The sequence below is a fragment of the Anomaloglossus baeobatrachus genome, unplaced genomic scaffold (assembly GCF_048569485.1).
Source record: "Anomaloglossus baeobatrachus isolate aAnoBae1 unplaced genomic scaffold, aAnoBae1.hap1 Scaffold_456, whole genome shotgun sequence".
In the NCBI taxonomy this organism is placed as follows: Eukaryota; Metazoa; Chordata; class Amphibia; order Anura; family Aromobatidae; genus Anomaloglossus; species Anomaloglossus baeobatrachus.
In genome coordinates, this window is record NW_027443899.1 from 189,099 (window position 1) to 205,945 (window position 16,847).

The 16,847-nt window shown below is 43.0% G+C and overlaps 1 protein-coding gene across 1 annotated transcript in view; it reads left to right on the forward strand.

Moving 5' to 3' along the window:
• LOC142280526 (protogenin-like) overlaps positions 1–16,847 on the forward strand; it is a 111,015-nt gene that overhangs the window by 71,618 nt on the left and 22,550 nt on the right. The window contains exons 3-7 of the mRNA XM_075332745.1: positions 6,896–7,040; positions 9,431–9,564; positions 9,899–10,036; positions 10,160–10,318; positions 11,615–11,774. Coding sequence (XP_075188860.1) covers positions 6,896–7,040; positions 9,431–9,564; positions 9,899–10,036; positions 10,160–10,318; positions 11,615–11,774 — 736 coding nt within the window. The remainder of the gene's footprint in view (positions 1–6,895; positions 7,041–9,430; positions 9,565–9,898; positions 10,037–10,159; positions 10,319–11,614; positions 11,775–16,847) is intronic.

Here is a 16,847-nt window from a genome sequence, read left to right on the forward strand (position 1 = left end):
TGCGTTCCGGCTTCAAACTGATGTAGTGCGCATGACTAAAAGTCCGGGGACTTCTGATCATGCGCACTGACCCTATGCCCGGTGTTCTGAGGCGGTGTAACGGACACAGGTATGTGCGTCACTGCCGAAGATGACGCTGGGCAATGAACATTGAATAGCATGTTAGATCCCTTTATATCTATTCTACTATAGGCTAGGACAGTTAGGCAGGGATTAGCAATATGCACCCAGAACTGCTCTTGGTTCTGGGTGCATATTGCGCCCGACAGGTTCCCTTTAAGGCCCCCATGTGCATTAGATGGTTGTTGACCGAATGATGCTTCAACCGATCGTTTTGGCCATTAGGCATTTTGGCTGTCCCATAAACTGGAGGTCTTGTTCAGCTGAGCATTTCTGTGTCCCCTATTAGAAAGCTGCTGACAAACTCTGAGAGAACAAAGGGAATGGCAGTCCAAAATCATACAATCAACATCTCCCATCCCAAAAATCAGTTGGCCGACTCTCCACAGGTTAGAATGTAGGCCAAACTCCTCAATATCAGCAAGTGAGGTTGGAATGAGTATAATGAGGGCCGCCATCAGGGCATTACAACCATGACTACTGTACGGGGCCCGGTGAACAGAAGCCAACAGGGGGGCTTGGGTGCAGACAGCCTAGGCCCCTCACCTTTCATCCCTCAGCTCACCGGACCCCAGGGGGCAGAGCCGCCATCAGATTGATGAGGGGGGCCCGTGCCGCTTATAGAGAGCTGCCCTCTCTCTTCCTGCTCTGCACTGACCTATGTGATCGGTGCAAAACAGGACAGGAAACTTATCGGACCAGAACAGAGGCTGAGAAGGTGAAGAACCTTGCAGGTCATCTGACTGATCATGTGTCTGATCACATGAATTGGAAAGTCCTGTAGTTGTTCAACTGCTGCAGCCTCCATGCAAGTCCCAGTGGCTCCTCTCCTGCTCTGTACCGATCAGGAACTGCAAGATGAGGTAATGTGTGGCGAGATGTGCCTGTTGTAGGGCCGTGTGTGTATATGAACATAGTAGAACTCTGTGTATATGTACATGTAGTCTGTGTGTATGTGTGTATGTGTGCATGTAGCAGAGCTGTGTTTGTGCATGTAGTAGAGCTCTGTGTATGTCTATGGCGATTTAGCAGAGGCGTGTATGTCAATGGGCATGTAGCAGAGCTGTGTTTGTATATGTGTAATTGTAGCAAACTCTATGTATGCATGCATGTAACAGAGCTGTATTTGTGTATGTGTAATTGTAGCAGAGCTGTGTTTGTGTATTGTTGCATTAGCAGAGCTGTGTATATCTATGGCCATTTAGCAGAGCCAACATCCTCTATAATATTATATATACACAGCCAGCATCCGCTATATATTATTATATAGCCAGTAGCCTGTATCCTCTGTAATATATAATGTATAATATGGCTGACTATTCTGTTTGGGGCTCGTCATTTGATAATACGGAAAACGGTGCATGCAGTTTTTTCCGGCTGTCACAATGTTTCATTGGTGAGGACGGTTTGCAGAATTGGTGATATTCCTAGAGTGGTGTTGAGACTGTGGAAGGTTTGAGGGGTGGAGGCGGAGTCTCAACGGGGCCCAAAAATTTTGGCAGTAAGGGGCCCTGAAATTCCTGGTGGTGGCCCTTAGAATAATGCCCATACTTGTGTGACTATTGTTGGTGGTCCTGATGATCTACCAACAATCGTATATATAAACAACATCTGAACATAACTAAGTGGGGGAGATTTTTGGTGGTCACCAATGATCACCATAACCCCTATAAGAGACATAAAGGATACAAAATCCCTGGTAGTGACTCCATATATACAATTGAAGAACCAAAGAGAAGAGTCAGTAACACTACCTTCATGCAAAGAACAATATTTTATTAAACAGTTATATAACAAACACGATTAAAAAGGTTCAAGGTGTGCTGGTAAGGATACAAACAATAGTGGAACATGCACACCATTGCTGGCTATAAGTATATTAGGCAAAGCAGCCTATAGCTGGGACTATGTGTCATAAATAATTTACAAAAATGAGGCACTCAAATGGTTAACCAGAAAAATACATACAGTGCAACAAAGTGCAGAGATGTAATTACTATAGGCAGACAGTCAGTAAGTGATCACTATTGAGTGGAGCAAAACACTCACAAGATAAATGAAAGGAGTGAAAAAACATCACTTTCACTCCTGCCTAACTGGTAACCAAGGGAGGCTTGAAATTACACAAGGTTAGAATGACACATACCCATAGTCGCCAAGTCAGCAAAGGAGGTGCAGTTCCACAGACCTTGGAACTGCACCTCCTTTGCTGACTTGGCGACTATGGGTATGTGTCATTCTAACCTTGTGTAATTTCAAGCCTCCCTTGGTTACCAGTTAGGCAGGAGTGAAAGTGATGTTTTTTCACTCCTTTCATTTATCTTGTGAGTGTTTTGCTCCACTCAATAGTGATCACTTACTGACTGTCTGCCTATAGTAATTACATCTCTGCACTTTGTTGCACTGTATGTATTTTTCTGGTTAACCATTTGAGTGCCTCATTTTTGTAAATTATTTATGACACATAGTCCCAGCTATAGGCTGCTTTGCCTAATATACTTATAGCCAGCAATGGTGTGCATGTTCCACTATTGTTTGTATCCTTACCAGCACACCTTGAACCTTTTTAATCGTGTTTGTTATATAACTGTTTAATAAAATATTGTTCTTTGCATGAAGGTAGTGTTACTGACTCTTCTCTTTGGTTCTTCAACAATCGTATATGTAGGAGACCTCTGACTGTCAACAGATGTCAAAGGAAATGAGATTCAGGCTTTGTTTTTAGGTTTTAAGAGGTCTAATCCTACTTTCTTCTGAACGATAAGTGCTTCCTGAGGATAAGCATTGTATGCTCACTGGAGTTTATTTTCCTTCAATTTTTTTTTTTTTGTTATTCTAAACAATAAAATTTATAGAAATCCTTATTTGAAAACCGGGTTAGATCAAATGTGCATAAGGAAATCTCTGTATAAAGAATTCATTGGCAGACCTGATTTGTGCATCTGACTGAAGATAGGATTTCATTTGCTCTTTTGTCCATTGTCATAAATATCCATTATCCAGGAACTGTAGAAATGGTTGTATGGAACCAAGACAAGACATATGACATGTAACAACCTTGCGCATTGTGGTCTGCTGAATATACTTGAAGACTTTGAGCTAATACTCCTTGGCTCTTAGGTCTTCTTTGTTGTAATGTAATTGTTCATGGTGCTTGTAAATTATCTTGCTATCTTACTTATATGCACTTTTCACCCTTCACCCGGGTTCTCTGCATTGTACATGGTACTCAATATTCTAATTGCTATTTCTAACCATTCATGTTTCCCTCACAGTGAACCAAGAGACCGAGCACTTATAGGTTAGATAATAAATTTAGAGGTGACCAAGATGGCATATTTATATAGAATATAGAAATGTGGCACTCCTTCTATAGTCGCTGGTGCTTGGATAGGGTCCCACCCCAGATCAAAAAATTGAAAAAAATCCAGCACTCAAAGCATTCAACTGGAATTGTTTTATATTTTATTCATTGTTCTGTGTAATTATTAAAGACGTTTCGGTCATCCGACCTTCATCAGTTTACACTACAATAAAAAGATACATGAAAAATTTTTAAGTATACAGAAATAATGGCATTATACAATCATGGTAACAAAAAAGGGCAGAAATATTCACCACATTATAATGCATGAACCATAAACTATGATATACAAAAAATGTCAACAAAAAGACAAAAATGAAGAATCTGTCAGTTGAGCCGCTTCACTAGCAGATATACTGTCCACCTAAAGATATAATTGAAATACAGATAAAATGTAACATAATAGAACCATTATACAACAAAAGGGGAACCAAACAGGAAACCCAAAAATTTATCCAAAAAATGTATATCTTGCTAATATAGAAGGACAAAAAGCCTAAGCACCAGCACTGAGACACTATTCTAATCTAATAAAACAGACAATACACAGAAATGCCATGTAATGAACACTCACCAGAAAGGGCTCTGTAGAAATATATGGAAAAGCTGGACCAGAGGAAAAAGCTGCCCGTCCGGGTCTGCAGTCAATGTAATCTGACAGTCCAATGTCCAGATTTAAATAGACCGCTCAATTAGCTCATTACAAGTTACAGAGCGTCACTTCCGGTCCGAAAACCGGAAGTGACGTCACGGAGCGTCACTTCCGGTCCGAAAACCGGAAGTGACGTCACCGGTTGGCAAAGTGTAAATCCTGATGGTTGGCAACTGTAGACATACTCAGACAGCCACTCCTCACCGCAGGACGTCACTTCCGGTCCGCAAACCGGAAGTGACGATCCTGGTTGGCAAAATATAAACCAGATGGTTGGCAATTTAAAGACAAATTACCTAAAAGATCAAATAAAAGAAAAAATAGAAGAAATAAGATAAGAGGATTAAGGGAATGGTGTATTTATTCAGAATCAATTTAATAATTTTTTAATTTTTTATCAACTATAATCAACCCTAGTAAAAAAAGGAAAAAAAGAAAAGAAGAAAAGAGAAAAAAGAAAAACTATGAGGAATATACATAAGGAAATGGAGGGGGGGGGGAAAGGGGGGAAGGGAAGGGAAAGGAAGTGGGCATTGGGAAGGGAAGGGGGGGGGAAGGGGAAAGGGAAAGGAGAGACTATGGAAAAAAGGGATCAAGGGAAAATTAGTAATGCGTAGAAAAAACTAAAACTAGGGAAAAAACAGAAAAAAGGATTATGTTAAGAAAGAAACAGGAAGAAGATTATAAGACAATACCTAAAAGGACCGGCCATCATCAAATCAGTGATCAACTCCTCTAAAAAAGATAATAAAAAGTAGGCATAAATGAATGAAAAGCTATAAGAAACTAGAAGTATCGAAATCACGATTAAGGCCTTTGGGCTCCAAAGTCTAAAGAGTAAAAATCCAATACGCCTCCCTTTGTTTCAATTTTTTAACCCTATCACCTCCTCTTCTATTTGGTAAGACCTGCTCTAACACCTGGAACCGTAATTGACTAACACTATGTCCCTGTTTATGAAAATGAGATGGAAGAGGTAAAGTCAATCTCTCACACCTAATGGTGGATTTATGTTGTGATATACGTTCCTTAACAGTCTGGGTGGTTTCGCCTACATAGAGTAGGCCACAAGGACACTTCACTACATATACAACATAAGATGTCTCACAGGTGAAAAAACCTCTAATTGGATAACCCCGACCACTGTAGGGATGCAAAACTCTATCACCTTTCAGCACATTACTGCATTGGGCACAATTTAAACATGGAAAAGTACCACGTCTCTGGGTATAAAGATGAGTTTGAACGGGTCCAGTCACACCGGCGCCCACATCAGCTCTCACCAATTTATTACTGAGATTGGACGGTCGTCTAAAACAAGGAAGAAAAGGTGATTTAAATTCTTCCACCTCCGGGTACCCTTTACGCAAGATGTTCCAATGACTTCTGATGAATTTATGAATTTTGTAAGAAAAAGGATGGTAAGTATGAACGAAAGCCAAACGTTTATCTCTAGTCTTACCAATAGAAGATTCGGTATTCACACTAGCACTATTCAAAACCTCCTGTGGATAACCCCTCGCCAGAAACTTAGTCCTCATCTCCTGTAATCTGGTATCTTTAATTTCTTGTTGGTTAACAATCCTATGTACCCTAAGAAACTGGGACTTAGGTATAGAATTCTTCATGGCTTTGGGATGACAACTATCATATGCGAGTAAGTTATTCCTGTCCGTCGACTTTATGTACAAATCGGTTTGTAAATGTCCATTCTCTAATTTCGTAACAGTGACATCTAAAAAATTGATATGATGTAAATCATATTGTATAACAAATTGAAGTTCAGACCAAATGCTGTTAATGTAATTATGGAACTCCATGATGGAATCCAACGGGCCAACCCATATGCAAAAAACGTCGTCAATAAATCTCTTCCAACACTTGCAGTGCTCCTGGAATCCCTTATGTGGATATATGAATGTATCTTCAAAGTAAGACATGTACGTATTTGCATACGGGGGCGCTACGTTGGACCCCATCGCGGTCCCCTGTTTTTGAATATAATAGATGTCCTGAAACAAAAAGAAATTTTCAGTTAACACTATTTGTAATAAGTCCAGACAGAAATCACTTGTATCACTCGAAAAGTTATGTTGTAACAATAACTCACGAACTGCTGACATGCCCTTCTGATGTACAATAGACGTATATAAACTTGTCACATCCCAAGTCACGAGAAAAGCATCAAATGGAATAGTATCAAGTCCACGAATCACCTCTAGGAAGTGACCAGTATCCAACAGGAAAGAAGGAATGTTTTTAGTCAAAGGAGTAATAATCTTCTCAAGTAAAATGGCTAAAGGGGAAAGGATAGAATCTGTGCCCGCCACTATAGGTCTACCAGGAGGGTTCACCAAGGTCTTATGAATTTTGGGGAGTACATAAAAGACAGGAATGATTGGATTCTGCTTTTGTAAGAAATCAAATGTCTTCTGATCTATTACTCCCTTCTGTAGATAGGATTAGATCTGTGACCGGCCACTATCTCGAATCCTATTCGTCGGGTTACTTGCCAATATTCCATAGACATTACTGTCCCCCAATTGTCTCAGTATTTCCTGTAAATACATGGATTTGTCCATAACTACCAAAGCTCCGCCTGGCATATTTAACAGTACAATACACTTGCTGGTGGCAATAGAATTTGTTGAAAAGGATTATCAGCAATTCTGTATATAAGTATTAGAGTAGTGTTGAATATTTAATGTGTGGGATTTTTAGGCAGAATTTGCTTTTAAGACTGCTCTTTTATATTTCAGCTATGTCTGCCTTTGAAGAACAACCAGTTTCAATAAAGGTGCAAGAAGGAGGGATGGCACGTTTCTCTTGTAGGATAACCGCAAACCCTCCGGCTGTCATTACCTGGGAAGTAAATCGCACAGCTCTACCTCTTGCCATTGACAGGTAAGTAGTCTTCTGAAGAATTTATCTGAATATGTACTGTAATCTGTTCTTTCTTTAAAGGCCCAGTCACACTAAACAACTTACCAGCGATCCCAACAACAATACAACCTGATAGGGATCGCTGGTAAGTTGCTAGGAGGTCACTGGTGAGATGTCACACTAAGCGACGCTCCAGCGATCCCACCAGCAACCTGACCGGTCAGGGATCGCTGGAGCGTCGCTACACGGTTTGCTGGTGAGCTGTCACACAGGCAGATCTCACCAGCAACCAGTGACCAGCCCCCAGCGCCGCGTGGAAGCGATGCTGTGCTTGGTAACTAAGGTAAATATCGGGTAACCAACCCGATATTTACCTTGGTTACCAGCGCACACCGCTTAGCGCTGGCTCCCTGCACTCCTAGCCACAGTACACATCGGGTTAATTACCTGATGTGTACTGTGGCTATGTGTGCAGAGAGCAGGGAGCCGGCACTGACAGCGTGAGAGCGGCGGACGCTGGTAACGAAGGTAAATATCGGGTAACCAAGGTAAGGGCTTCTTGGTTACCCGATGTTTACCGTGGTTACCAGCGTCCGCAGAAGCCGGCTCCCTGCACATTTAGTTGTTGCTCTGTCGCTGTCACACACAGTGATGTGTGCTTCACAGCGGGAGAGCAACAACTAAAAAATGGTCCAGGACATTCAGCGAAGTCACAGCAGGGGCCAGGTTGTTTCTGGATGTCACACACAGCAACATCGCTGCAACGTCACAAAAGTTGTTCCTTAGCAGCGATGTTGCTAGCGATGTTGCTTAGTGTGACGTGGCCTTAAGGCTGACATCATGAATTTCTTCTCAAAGATTATTAGGCTGGATATACACCACATTGATTGGATGTTAAACTTTATTGTATAAATCAATAGAAGGTTTTTCTTGCCACTTTATGATCACAGATGGCCTCATTGACAGCTGTAAGACATGTTTGTCACACTAGTGCTTCCTCTTTTAGTGCCTTCTTTGTATGGGAACTGATCAGTAGTAAGTTCATATTGATGAACTATACATCACGGTGTCAATATCCAGTGAGCTGGTGCCTGGTATTGCCACAAAGTCCTTTTCACTTGCATGGAACAATACCAGTGTAGCCACTACCAAGTGATGCTTAGTAAGCAAGGAAGGAGCTTCCACCCTTCAGCTAGTCAATTGTTGAGATGCCTATTTCTCTGTTCATTCAATAAAAAGAAAACAAAAGTGTCTATTGTTTTAAAAATGTTGCAACATGTCCTTAAAAACTTTCAGCTCTCCGTAATTTTTAGATAAGTTATACAGAAAAAATAAAAAGCAGATGAGTAACACTGGCCATCGGTGATCTAATTGATGATCTCTCCGAAGTATAGACCATCAGCATCAAATTCACACAAATACCTAGAACAGTTGATTGGTGGATTTATCTGCAATTTGTTTTGAAAAATCTCAACCAGCTCCTCTAACGTAATAAATTATATATTCAAGCACGTCTATGCATGTGACATTGCAGTTGGCCAGCTTGTCGTGACTGTCTAGCTGCATATCTGCTAAGGAAAGTGTAATTGCACTTTCACAAAACTTTTGATATATGTAATGGAGACCTGTCAGAAGTTTTTAATTGTGGTGGTCTGTGTTAAATACACTTACGGTCGCTTAATCAGAGCACTGGAATCGTTTTTCTAAGTCTGAAAAGGAACTTATAGACCGTCTATTGTGCCCATCTTAAAGGGGTTGTCCAGGCAAAAAGAAAAAAAAAACAATTTTGCCCAGGGAATTTGTGATTATTAAAAAAAAAAAAAAAAACAAAAACAAAAACCCTAAAACAAAACTGTAAATAAAAAAACTGTCAAACTTGCCCACGAGCACACATCTGGATGAAGAACACGTCGTTCTGTGGTCTGAGCAGAGAGAGGAAGTGGTGATGTCACTGTTCCACCAGCCGCTGGACCACTGCGCTGGTCAGGTGACTTAATATCTTGTCAAAGGATATTTTATGATGCCATGCTGTAAAGCCATTTGACCACTGCAGCAGGTGATGGAATTGTGACATCACCACTCTGTAGACCACGAAGCAACTCGAGCTGGATCCAAGTAGATTCTGGATTCTAGTGAGTATGACTAAGTTTGCCCATTGGACCAAAATTGTAACAATAACCCAAAGTTTTCCTTTGGTCAGACACCTTTGTTTGCCTTTATGGAGAGCAACTTCAGTGCTTCTGTGTTAGCGATCAGTGGGAGCCTCTGTGCCAAGATCCAACCGATCAAAACATCTAGCATGCATATGTCTAGAGCAAATTCTTTCTCATTGGAGACCCACACAGACTGTTTTAAGGAATACATGAAAATTAATAAGTTTCATCACACGTTCTGTTGTTTTGTCCATACAGGATTACCTTGCTACCAAAAGGGGTTCTTCATATCTACGGCATCACTAAGAAAGACGCTGGAAATTATCGCTGTATCGCCACCAACTCATTAAATAAACGGAAGAGCGCCGAAGCCACGTTAACAGTTTCATCAGGTATGTTGTATCAGTTACATAGATATTCACTTGTTTAGTGCAGCTCACATATTCTTAATCATATATGACACGTGATGCATCATACAATCTGTGTGACCTCATATGGATGTTCACTTGTGCCACAAAAAATTGTAGCCGATACATCACAGCCTAGTCTGTGCAAGTCACAGGAAATTGTCATGAGACAAGGTAAGGGAAATAGTATAACTTTGTTAACCACCATTTAGAAGAAAAAAGTTGCACAACAAAATATTTGAAAAGTTTGTCTATGGCCACTTTCATTCGTTCTGTGACAGCAAATGTAAAGAGATTTTCTTTTTATGTCGTCTTCTAGCCACACCAGAAGAGCCTTTCCAGAAGCCAGTCATTATAGCACCTCCGCAGAACACAACTACCTCTGTACACCAAACTGTTACACTGGAGTGTATGGCTAAGGGAAACCCTAAACCTATAGTATCTTGGAGCAGACTTGGTAAGAACATCACTAACATAAGTAAAAATGCTTCCCAAATTATATTGGGTGCTGTCATAGAATTTTCATTAACAGATTAAATGTTACATAGCTGCAAAAAAATATTGTCACTTTATTTTCTAGACCAAAAACCCATTGATGTCTTCAACACCCGAGTTGTAGGAAATGGAAATCTTGTTATATCTGATGTGAAAGTGCAACATGCCGGAGTTTATATTTGTCGAGCAACTATCCCAGGAACTCGTAATTTCACTGTAGCAATCGCTAATGTTATAGTCTTGGGTAAGACATAAATCTTCATTGATCTGTGGTACTTCTACTATGTATAGTAACTGGAAGGAAAGAAAATACTAAGGCGATGTGCGCACATTGCAGATTTGGTGCAGGAATTTTTTGCATCAAATCTGCACCTTCTGCTAGAAAAAGTACCAAAAAACGCATGTGGCTTTGGTGCATTTTTTTCCCATGCGTTCTATTTGTGAACTCAATGGCTGAAAAGGCTAAAAAACAGTAAAACATGCCCCAACAATTGATATTCTGTAGATTTTTTCTGCACCAAATCTGCAAGGGAAAATAAAGCAATGTGAGCACAGCACTTCAAGAACCTTGTAGACTTTTTTTCAGGATAGACATGCAGATTTTGGTACAGATTTCTCAAAAAACGCATAATAAAATCGCACCTTGTGCAACAGTCCCTGATGGTCATCTCTCACTAAAGTTCATCATTTCACTTCCCAACAGTCCTTGTTTTTCAGTAAATTTGAATAAAACTTTTAGTTAATGGATTGGGGTGATTGCTTTGGTCTGCATGTTACATCCATGGAAGACAAACATTTGGTCATTTGTATCCAATCATGTTTCACACGCAAATGGCATTATTCAAGCATTGCTAGGATGGGGTGAGTTTTGTTTTTTTTCTCACTGATTGACCACTAGTCTGACTAGAGTGACTGAGAATGGGAAGGGAGGGCTTTTGGTGACCAAGTGAAAGAAAAGCATCCCCACGAGATCGAATACAACAATGGTAGCTGTCAAGCATCTACTTCCTGTCCCACCACTTGATGTCTAGAGCACAAGTGACTAAGAAACCCTGAGCAGAGTCCCTGCACATCAGTTATGTTATACTGGAAATTAGTGAGTGGGCACTTGACTTGTTTATATGCTTATTGTTAGGATTTAGTACCCAGATTATCTGTGTTTGAATTCTACTTGAATCCTTATTATTCTTCAATAGTTTTTGCTTTAATATAAGAATTTATTCTTGGCCTTACCATGTGAGCGCTTTATCAGGAATTAACTCAGAAGATGCCAGTATTTGCTGCCAAACGTATGTATTATGCTGTAAGCAATACAAACCTCTGTAAATACAATGACTGGAAAGCGACGTTTCTGTATCGTATGAAAATAGACTACTTTGTTGTACAGTTTTTAATCTTAGTTTAAATTGTTACAATTGGTTGTGTAACGTTATATGGTAAAATTGCTAAATGTAACCTCTCATTGCACATGTGGAGTGAATGAACTGAAAAGCCAGGTGCATGGACTATATGCCAAGACTCTACATATGTGTCTTTCCAGCTCCACCATCATTTACCGAGCGACTGGAAAGTTTGACCAGACCACGTGCGGGAACGGGTCGTTTTGTATGTCAGGCAGAAGGAATTCCAACTCCCAAAATCACCTGGCTGAGGAACGGCAGAAAGATACATTCTAATGGGAGAATAAAAATGTATAGCAGGTGAATAACGTCTACCTTATGTATAATTTGCACAGCAGGACACAAGGGCGTAGCTTGATGTATCCTTTTTTATTTATTCCATATATTTGCTACTGAAAGCATAATAATTAATGTTTATTTCTTTAAGGGTTCGCTCACATCTGCGTATAACAAAAACTGTCTGCTTTTCATCCAGTAAAGTTGGATGAGTGAAATCTGTTTGGTATTCCACATGTCATGTGAATGCGATGTGTGATTTTTATTTTTCCCCTTCCCCCATGACAGCACCACCAGAAAGAGAGTCCGCCCATGCAGGACAGGAAACCCACTAAAATTTAAAATGCCGCACTTCTTCTCCGCATCAGTTTTGGGTTTCCTGCACTCAATGGGAGGTGGGCGGCGTTGGATGTCCCAAGGCTGAACAGGCCTAGGAAGAATGGCTTACCTCGCCGTGGCGTCGGGTTACACGACGCTGGAAACACTTCACCAGGACCTTGGTTACTGCGGTAGTGGGCACAGGCATAGTAGGGCCGGAAAGGGTCTTGTTTCTGGCGTCACCCCTTACCTGTGTGCACGCAGGGCTCCCACTCCATATGGGTAGCCCTGTCTTGAAGCATGTCGGGGTGAAGTTGCCAGAATGTATACTGTATAGCGGTGCCATGTCACTCAGCCGCCTTTCGAGTGTGTGTTGCTCCGCTGGTGCAGGGACGCTGAAGGCAGGGCAGACAGGAAGTGACACTGCCTGACCCGGAAATAATTCTTGACGTGTGTGCGGACCGCCACAAGATGGCATTGGTCCAGGGGACCGGATCATATTTAAAGAAGGCTCCCATCATGGAGGATCAGCAGAGCCCAGAAGAGCAGCAGCAGCAAGCTGGACTAAAGAGTTTGGATAGCAACGCAAGCAAGAACAAGTCAAGCCAGAAGTCTATGGATTCCCGACGGGTGCAAGCCTGTGATCCTGGCCTGTCTTCAGATCTGGTATATCCTGGTTTCGTGGGGGTAAGTGATCACTAATTGGGGTCCCCTTTTATTCTGTTTATTCTGTTGCCCCAGGTAATGGCTAAAAAGCACACATCCGGGGGTACAGGAGGACCTGTGTACATCTTGTGCACAGAGTACCATTAGTAAGGAGGCCCCAGACTTCACCTCCAATATAAGATCTATAATTAAGGCAGAGGCGAAGGAATCCTTTTAAAATTTATCCACGCACAAGAGAATCAAAAGGAGCCGCAAATCCCCTAGTCCTCAAGATAGTTCCTTCTCGGATTCCAACTCCTCCTCCCACTCCTCTTCCGCCGTGTCCTCATCATCGGATGAAGGTGTAGGTGGCAAGCCCTGCTTCACAGTAGCAGAGACCAGCCGCCTGGTCGCAGCAGTTAGGTCGACTATGGGGCTGGTAGAGACTAAGAAACTGGAATCGGTAGAGGATGTGATGTTTGGTCGATTAGAGCAGAAAATGCGTTCCTTTCCCGTGAATGAGAAGGTGCAAAAATTTATCATGAAAAAGTAAAAAAGGCCGTACAAGAAAAGCGGCGTTCTACTCACTCCTCCCTGAAGAGGAAATACCCCTTTTGAAGAGAAGGACTCTAAATCCTGGGATAAAAGTCCCAAAATATACGTGGCTGTTACTAAGTCGCCCAAGAAGTTGACGCTCCCATTCGAAGACTTGGGAGTTTGAAAGACCAACTTGACAGGCGAACGGATAGCTACCTTAGGGGTTCCTGGGAGATGGCTGCGGGAGCCTTGAGACCCGTCGCTGCAGGGACTTCAGTGGCTAGGTCGCTGATGATCTGGCTCCAGCAGTTGGAACATCAGCTTAAGGGCAGCTTGTCAAATAAGGAGTCACTATCTGCACTGCCGTTAATGCAAGGGGCAGCAGCCTTCCTGGCGGATGCCTCTGTGGACACCATGTGACTCTGTGCAAAATCTGCCGCCCTAGGTAACTCTGCTAGGAGGCCCTGTGGCTTAAGTGTTAGCCAGGGGATGCCCAATCCAAAGCGAAACTATGTTCTCTTCCATGTGAAGGGGAGTTCTTATTCAGTATGGCTCTGGATGATATTCTGGAGAAAACCAGCATCATAGGCTGTGAAGCAGTTAAATAAAAAGGTTGCATGGGCAATTCAGATAGCACAAGTCATACCTTAAGGTCCAGTCACACTAAACAACTTACCAGCGATCCCAACAACGATAGGGATCGCTGGTAAGTTGCTAGGAGGTTGCTGGTGAGATGTCACACTGCGACGCTCCAGCGATCCCACCAGCAACCAGTGACCAGCCCCCAGCGCTGCGTGGAAGATGCTGCGCTTGGTAACTAAGGTAAATATCGGGTAACCAACCCGATATTTACCTTGGTTACCAGCGCACGCAGCTACACGTGCAGAGAGCAGGGAGCAGCGCACACTGAGCGCTGGCTCCCTGCTCTCCTAGTTACAGCACACATCGGGTTAATTACCCGATGTGTCCTGCAGCTACATGTGCACAGAGCAGGGAGCAGCGCACAATGCTTAGCGCTGGCTCCCTGCTCTCCTAGCTACAGCACACATCGGGTTAATTAACCCGATGTGTCCTGCAGCTACATGTGCACAGAGCAGGAGCCGGCACTGACAGCGAGAGCGGCGGAGGCTGGTAACAAAGGTAAATATCGGGTAACCAAGGACAGGGCTTCTTGGTTACCTGATGTTTACCGTGGTTACCAGCGTCCGCAGAAGCCGGCTCCTGCTGCCTGCACATTTAGTTGTTGCTCTGTCGCTGTCACACACAGCGATCTGTGCTTCACAGCGGGACAGCAACAACTAAAAAATGGCCCAGGACATTCAGCAACAACCAGCGACCTCACAGCAGGGGCCAGGTTGTTGCTGGATGTCACACACAGCGACATCGCTGGCAACATCGCTGCTACGTCACAAAAGTTGTTTGTTAGCAGCGATGTTGCTAGCGATGTTGCTTAGTGTGACGGGGCCTTTAGAGTGCTCTAGCTATTTTGGCCAGACCTACAGAGTGCTTAGACAGGCTGGATTATTAGTCACAGCCCCTTCATTAGGATGTGGTCAAGCAGAACCTGAGTGTACTCAGTCCTCACCACAAGCAAGGTAATCGCCTGACAAATGTACCTGTGCAGGGCTGTAAAACCAGTGTTTGAGTTACTCTGTGGAGTCTAATAAAGGTAAAAATGTATTGCCATATATTGCATCTAAACGTCACTGCAACTATTGTCTATCGCTTCAATCCAGATCTGGCTGGTCATACAGACAATTCAGCTGGTTACTGGACCACTATTCATAGCTAGCCATTGTTTAGTGGAAGACCGCGTGGTAGGCCATTTGCACACATGAACAAGAGGGTAATTTGGCCTCATACTAGGTGAGTCTTGTCCAGCTAATTCAGATCCCTTGGTAAGGTGTTCTTTGGGTGAACTAACAGGCCTCTGATTTCATCTTACCTTTCCGTTTGGTGGAGTTACAGGTCTTTTGTCCACTGACAACTTCCAGTCAATTTTTTGTAACCTCTTAACTTAGGGCATCCTTTTAGCAATACAGGTAGCCCTTCTCCAGCTTTTCCGCTGAATGACTAGGCTCCCTTTTCATTGACTCCAACCTTTAGTTCCAACATTTCCTCTTATTCTAGTAGCAGAGGTTGCGGAATTGCCCTTGAAGTCTTTTTTTTTTTTTTTGCTTGACAGTAAGAGATACAGATGGCTCACACTCACTGAGGTTTCTTCAGCTGATAGGAGGCCGTTGATGAGGGTACACCAGAATTGATGCTCCTATATAGGGAGGTCTATTTTAGATCATTGAATGGCTGTTGAGACTCCCTTTTGGGTTTCTCGTTCATTACTTTGTTTCATCCTTTTTGCTGTCCCATTCTCCACCTTATAGTAGTTTTTGTCACCTTTTATAGAGCTCTGACCAGGTCCATCTCATTTAAGTCTTAATGGAAGTTGTTCAGATGATCGCCATCCAAGACATTTTCAGATCTTACACTGGTGAGGGTTTCCCGAGAGGCCTAATGCATACACTATAGCTTCCCTTAGTAGGAGACAGGTCAGGGCATACGTTTTGGCTCTTCCACATTCTAGAGGAATCTTGGTGTTTCATTATTAGGACAACATTCTCCTTTCCCAGCTTAGATTGGATATTTTGATTACCGGGTTAGCTTCGTATTCTTCAGTGTGAGTCCAAAACTCCTTGTCATCTGTCATTTAAAATATCCCTATATTATTTTTTTTTCTTTCTAACTTTTTTGTTCTTCTTGAATTTTCATTTTATTCTCTGCAGCCGCTTTATTTATCTGCAGCTTAACCAAATATGACATGTTTGACTGCTGAACTTCACAGTCATAGGTGGCACTGCCCAGCCCTGCACTCTGCCCACACTCATTGGCAATCAATATTCTGCTCCCGCACCTCATAGATAAATGAATACTATGTAATGAAAATTACATATATAATATATACATTCATACACTCACACATACACCTCCACCCGCTCTGTCTCGCTCGTGCACGCTCTTCTCTCTCCCTGTGCTTTCCTCTGCTTCCCCCGCTCTATTACTCGTGCACTCTTCTCTCTCCCTGCCCCCCCAGCAGCCTGTGCTCTCTCTTACCTGTGCACTCTTCTCTCCCCCTGTGCTCTCTCCTCTGCCCCCTGTGCTCTCCTCTGCCCCCCCGCTCTCACCCGTGCACTCTTCTCTCCCTCTGTGCTCTCTCCTCTGCCCCCCAGCTTTGTCTCTCACCAGTGCACTCTTTTCTCTCCCCATGCGCTCTCTCCTCTGCCCCCCCCAGCAGCCCCCCTCGCTCTGTCTCTCACCTGTGCACTCTCCCCTCTGCACTGTCTCTCACCCCGTGCTGTTCTTACAGCTGAGTGATACAGAGATCAGTGCTGCTGACCGCGGTGTCAGGTGACATCACTGGGCTCTGCTCCCCACTGTATTCATACATCATAAAGAGCTGGGAACACATAGAGGGCACAGAAAGCGCAGCGCACAGGGAGAGGTGGAGAGTACGGAGAGGGCGGGGGAAGATATGGGGCGGGGGCTGCATCGCACTGTACTTGATAGGCAGCAGGACAGCAACATGAAGCCCATCAACAAGGT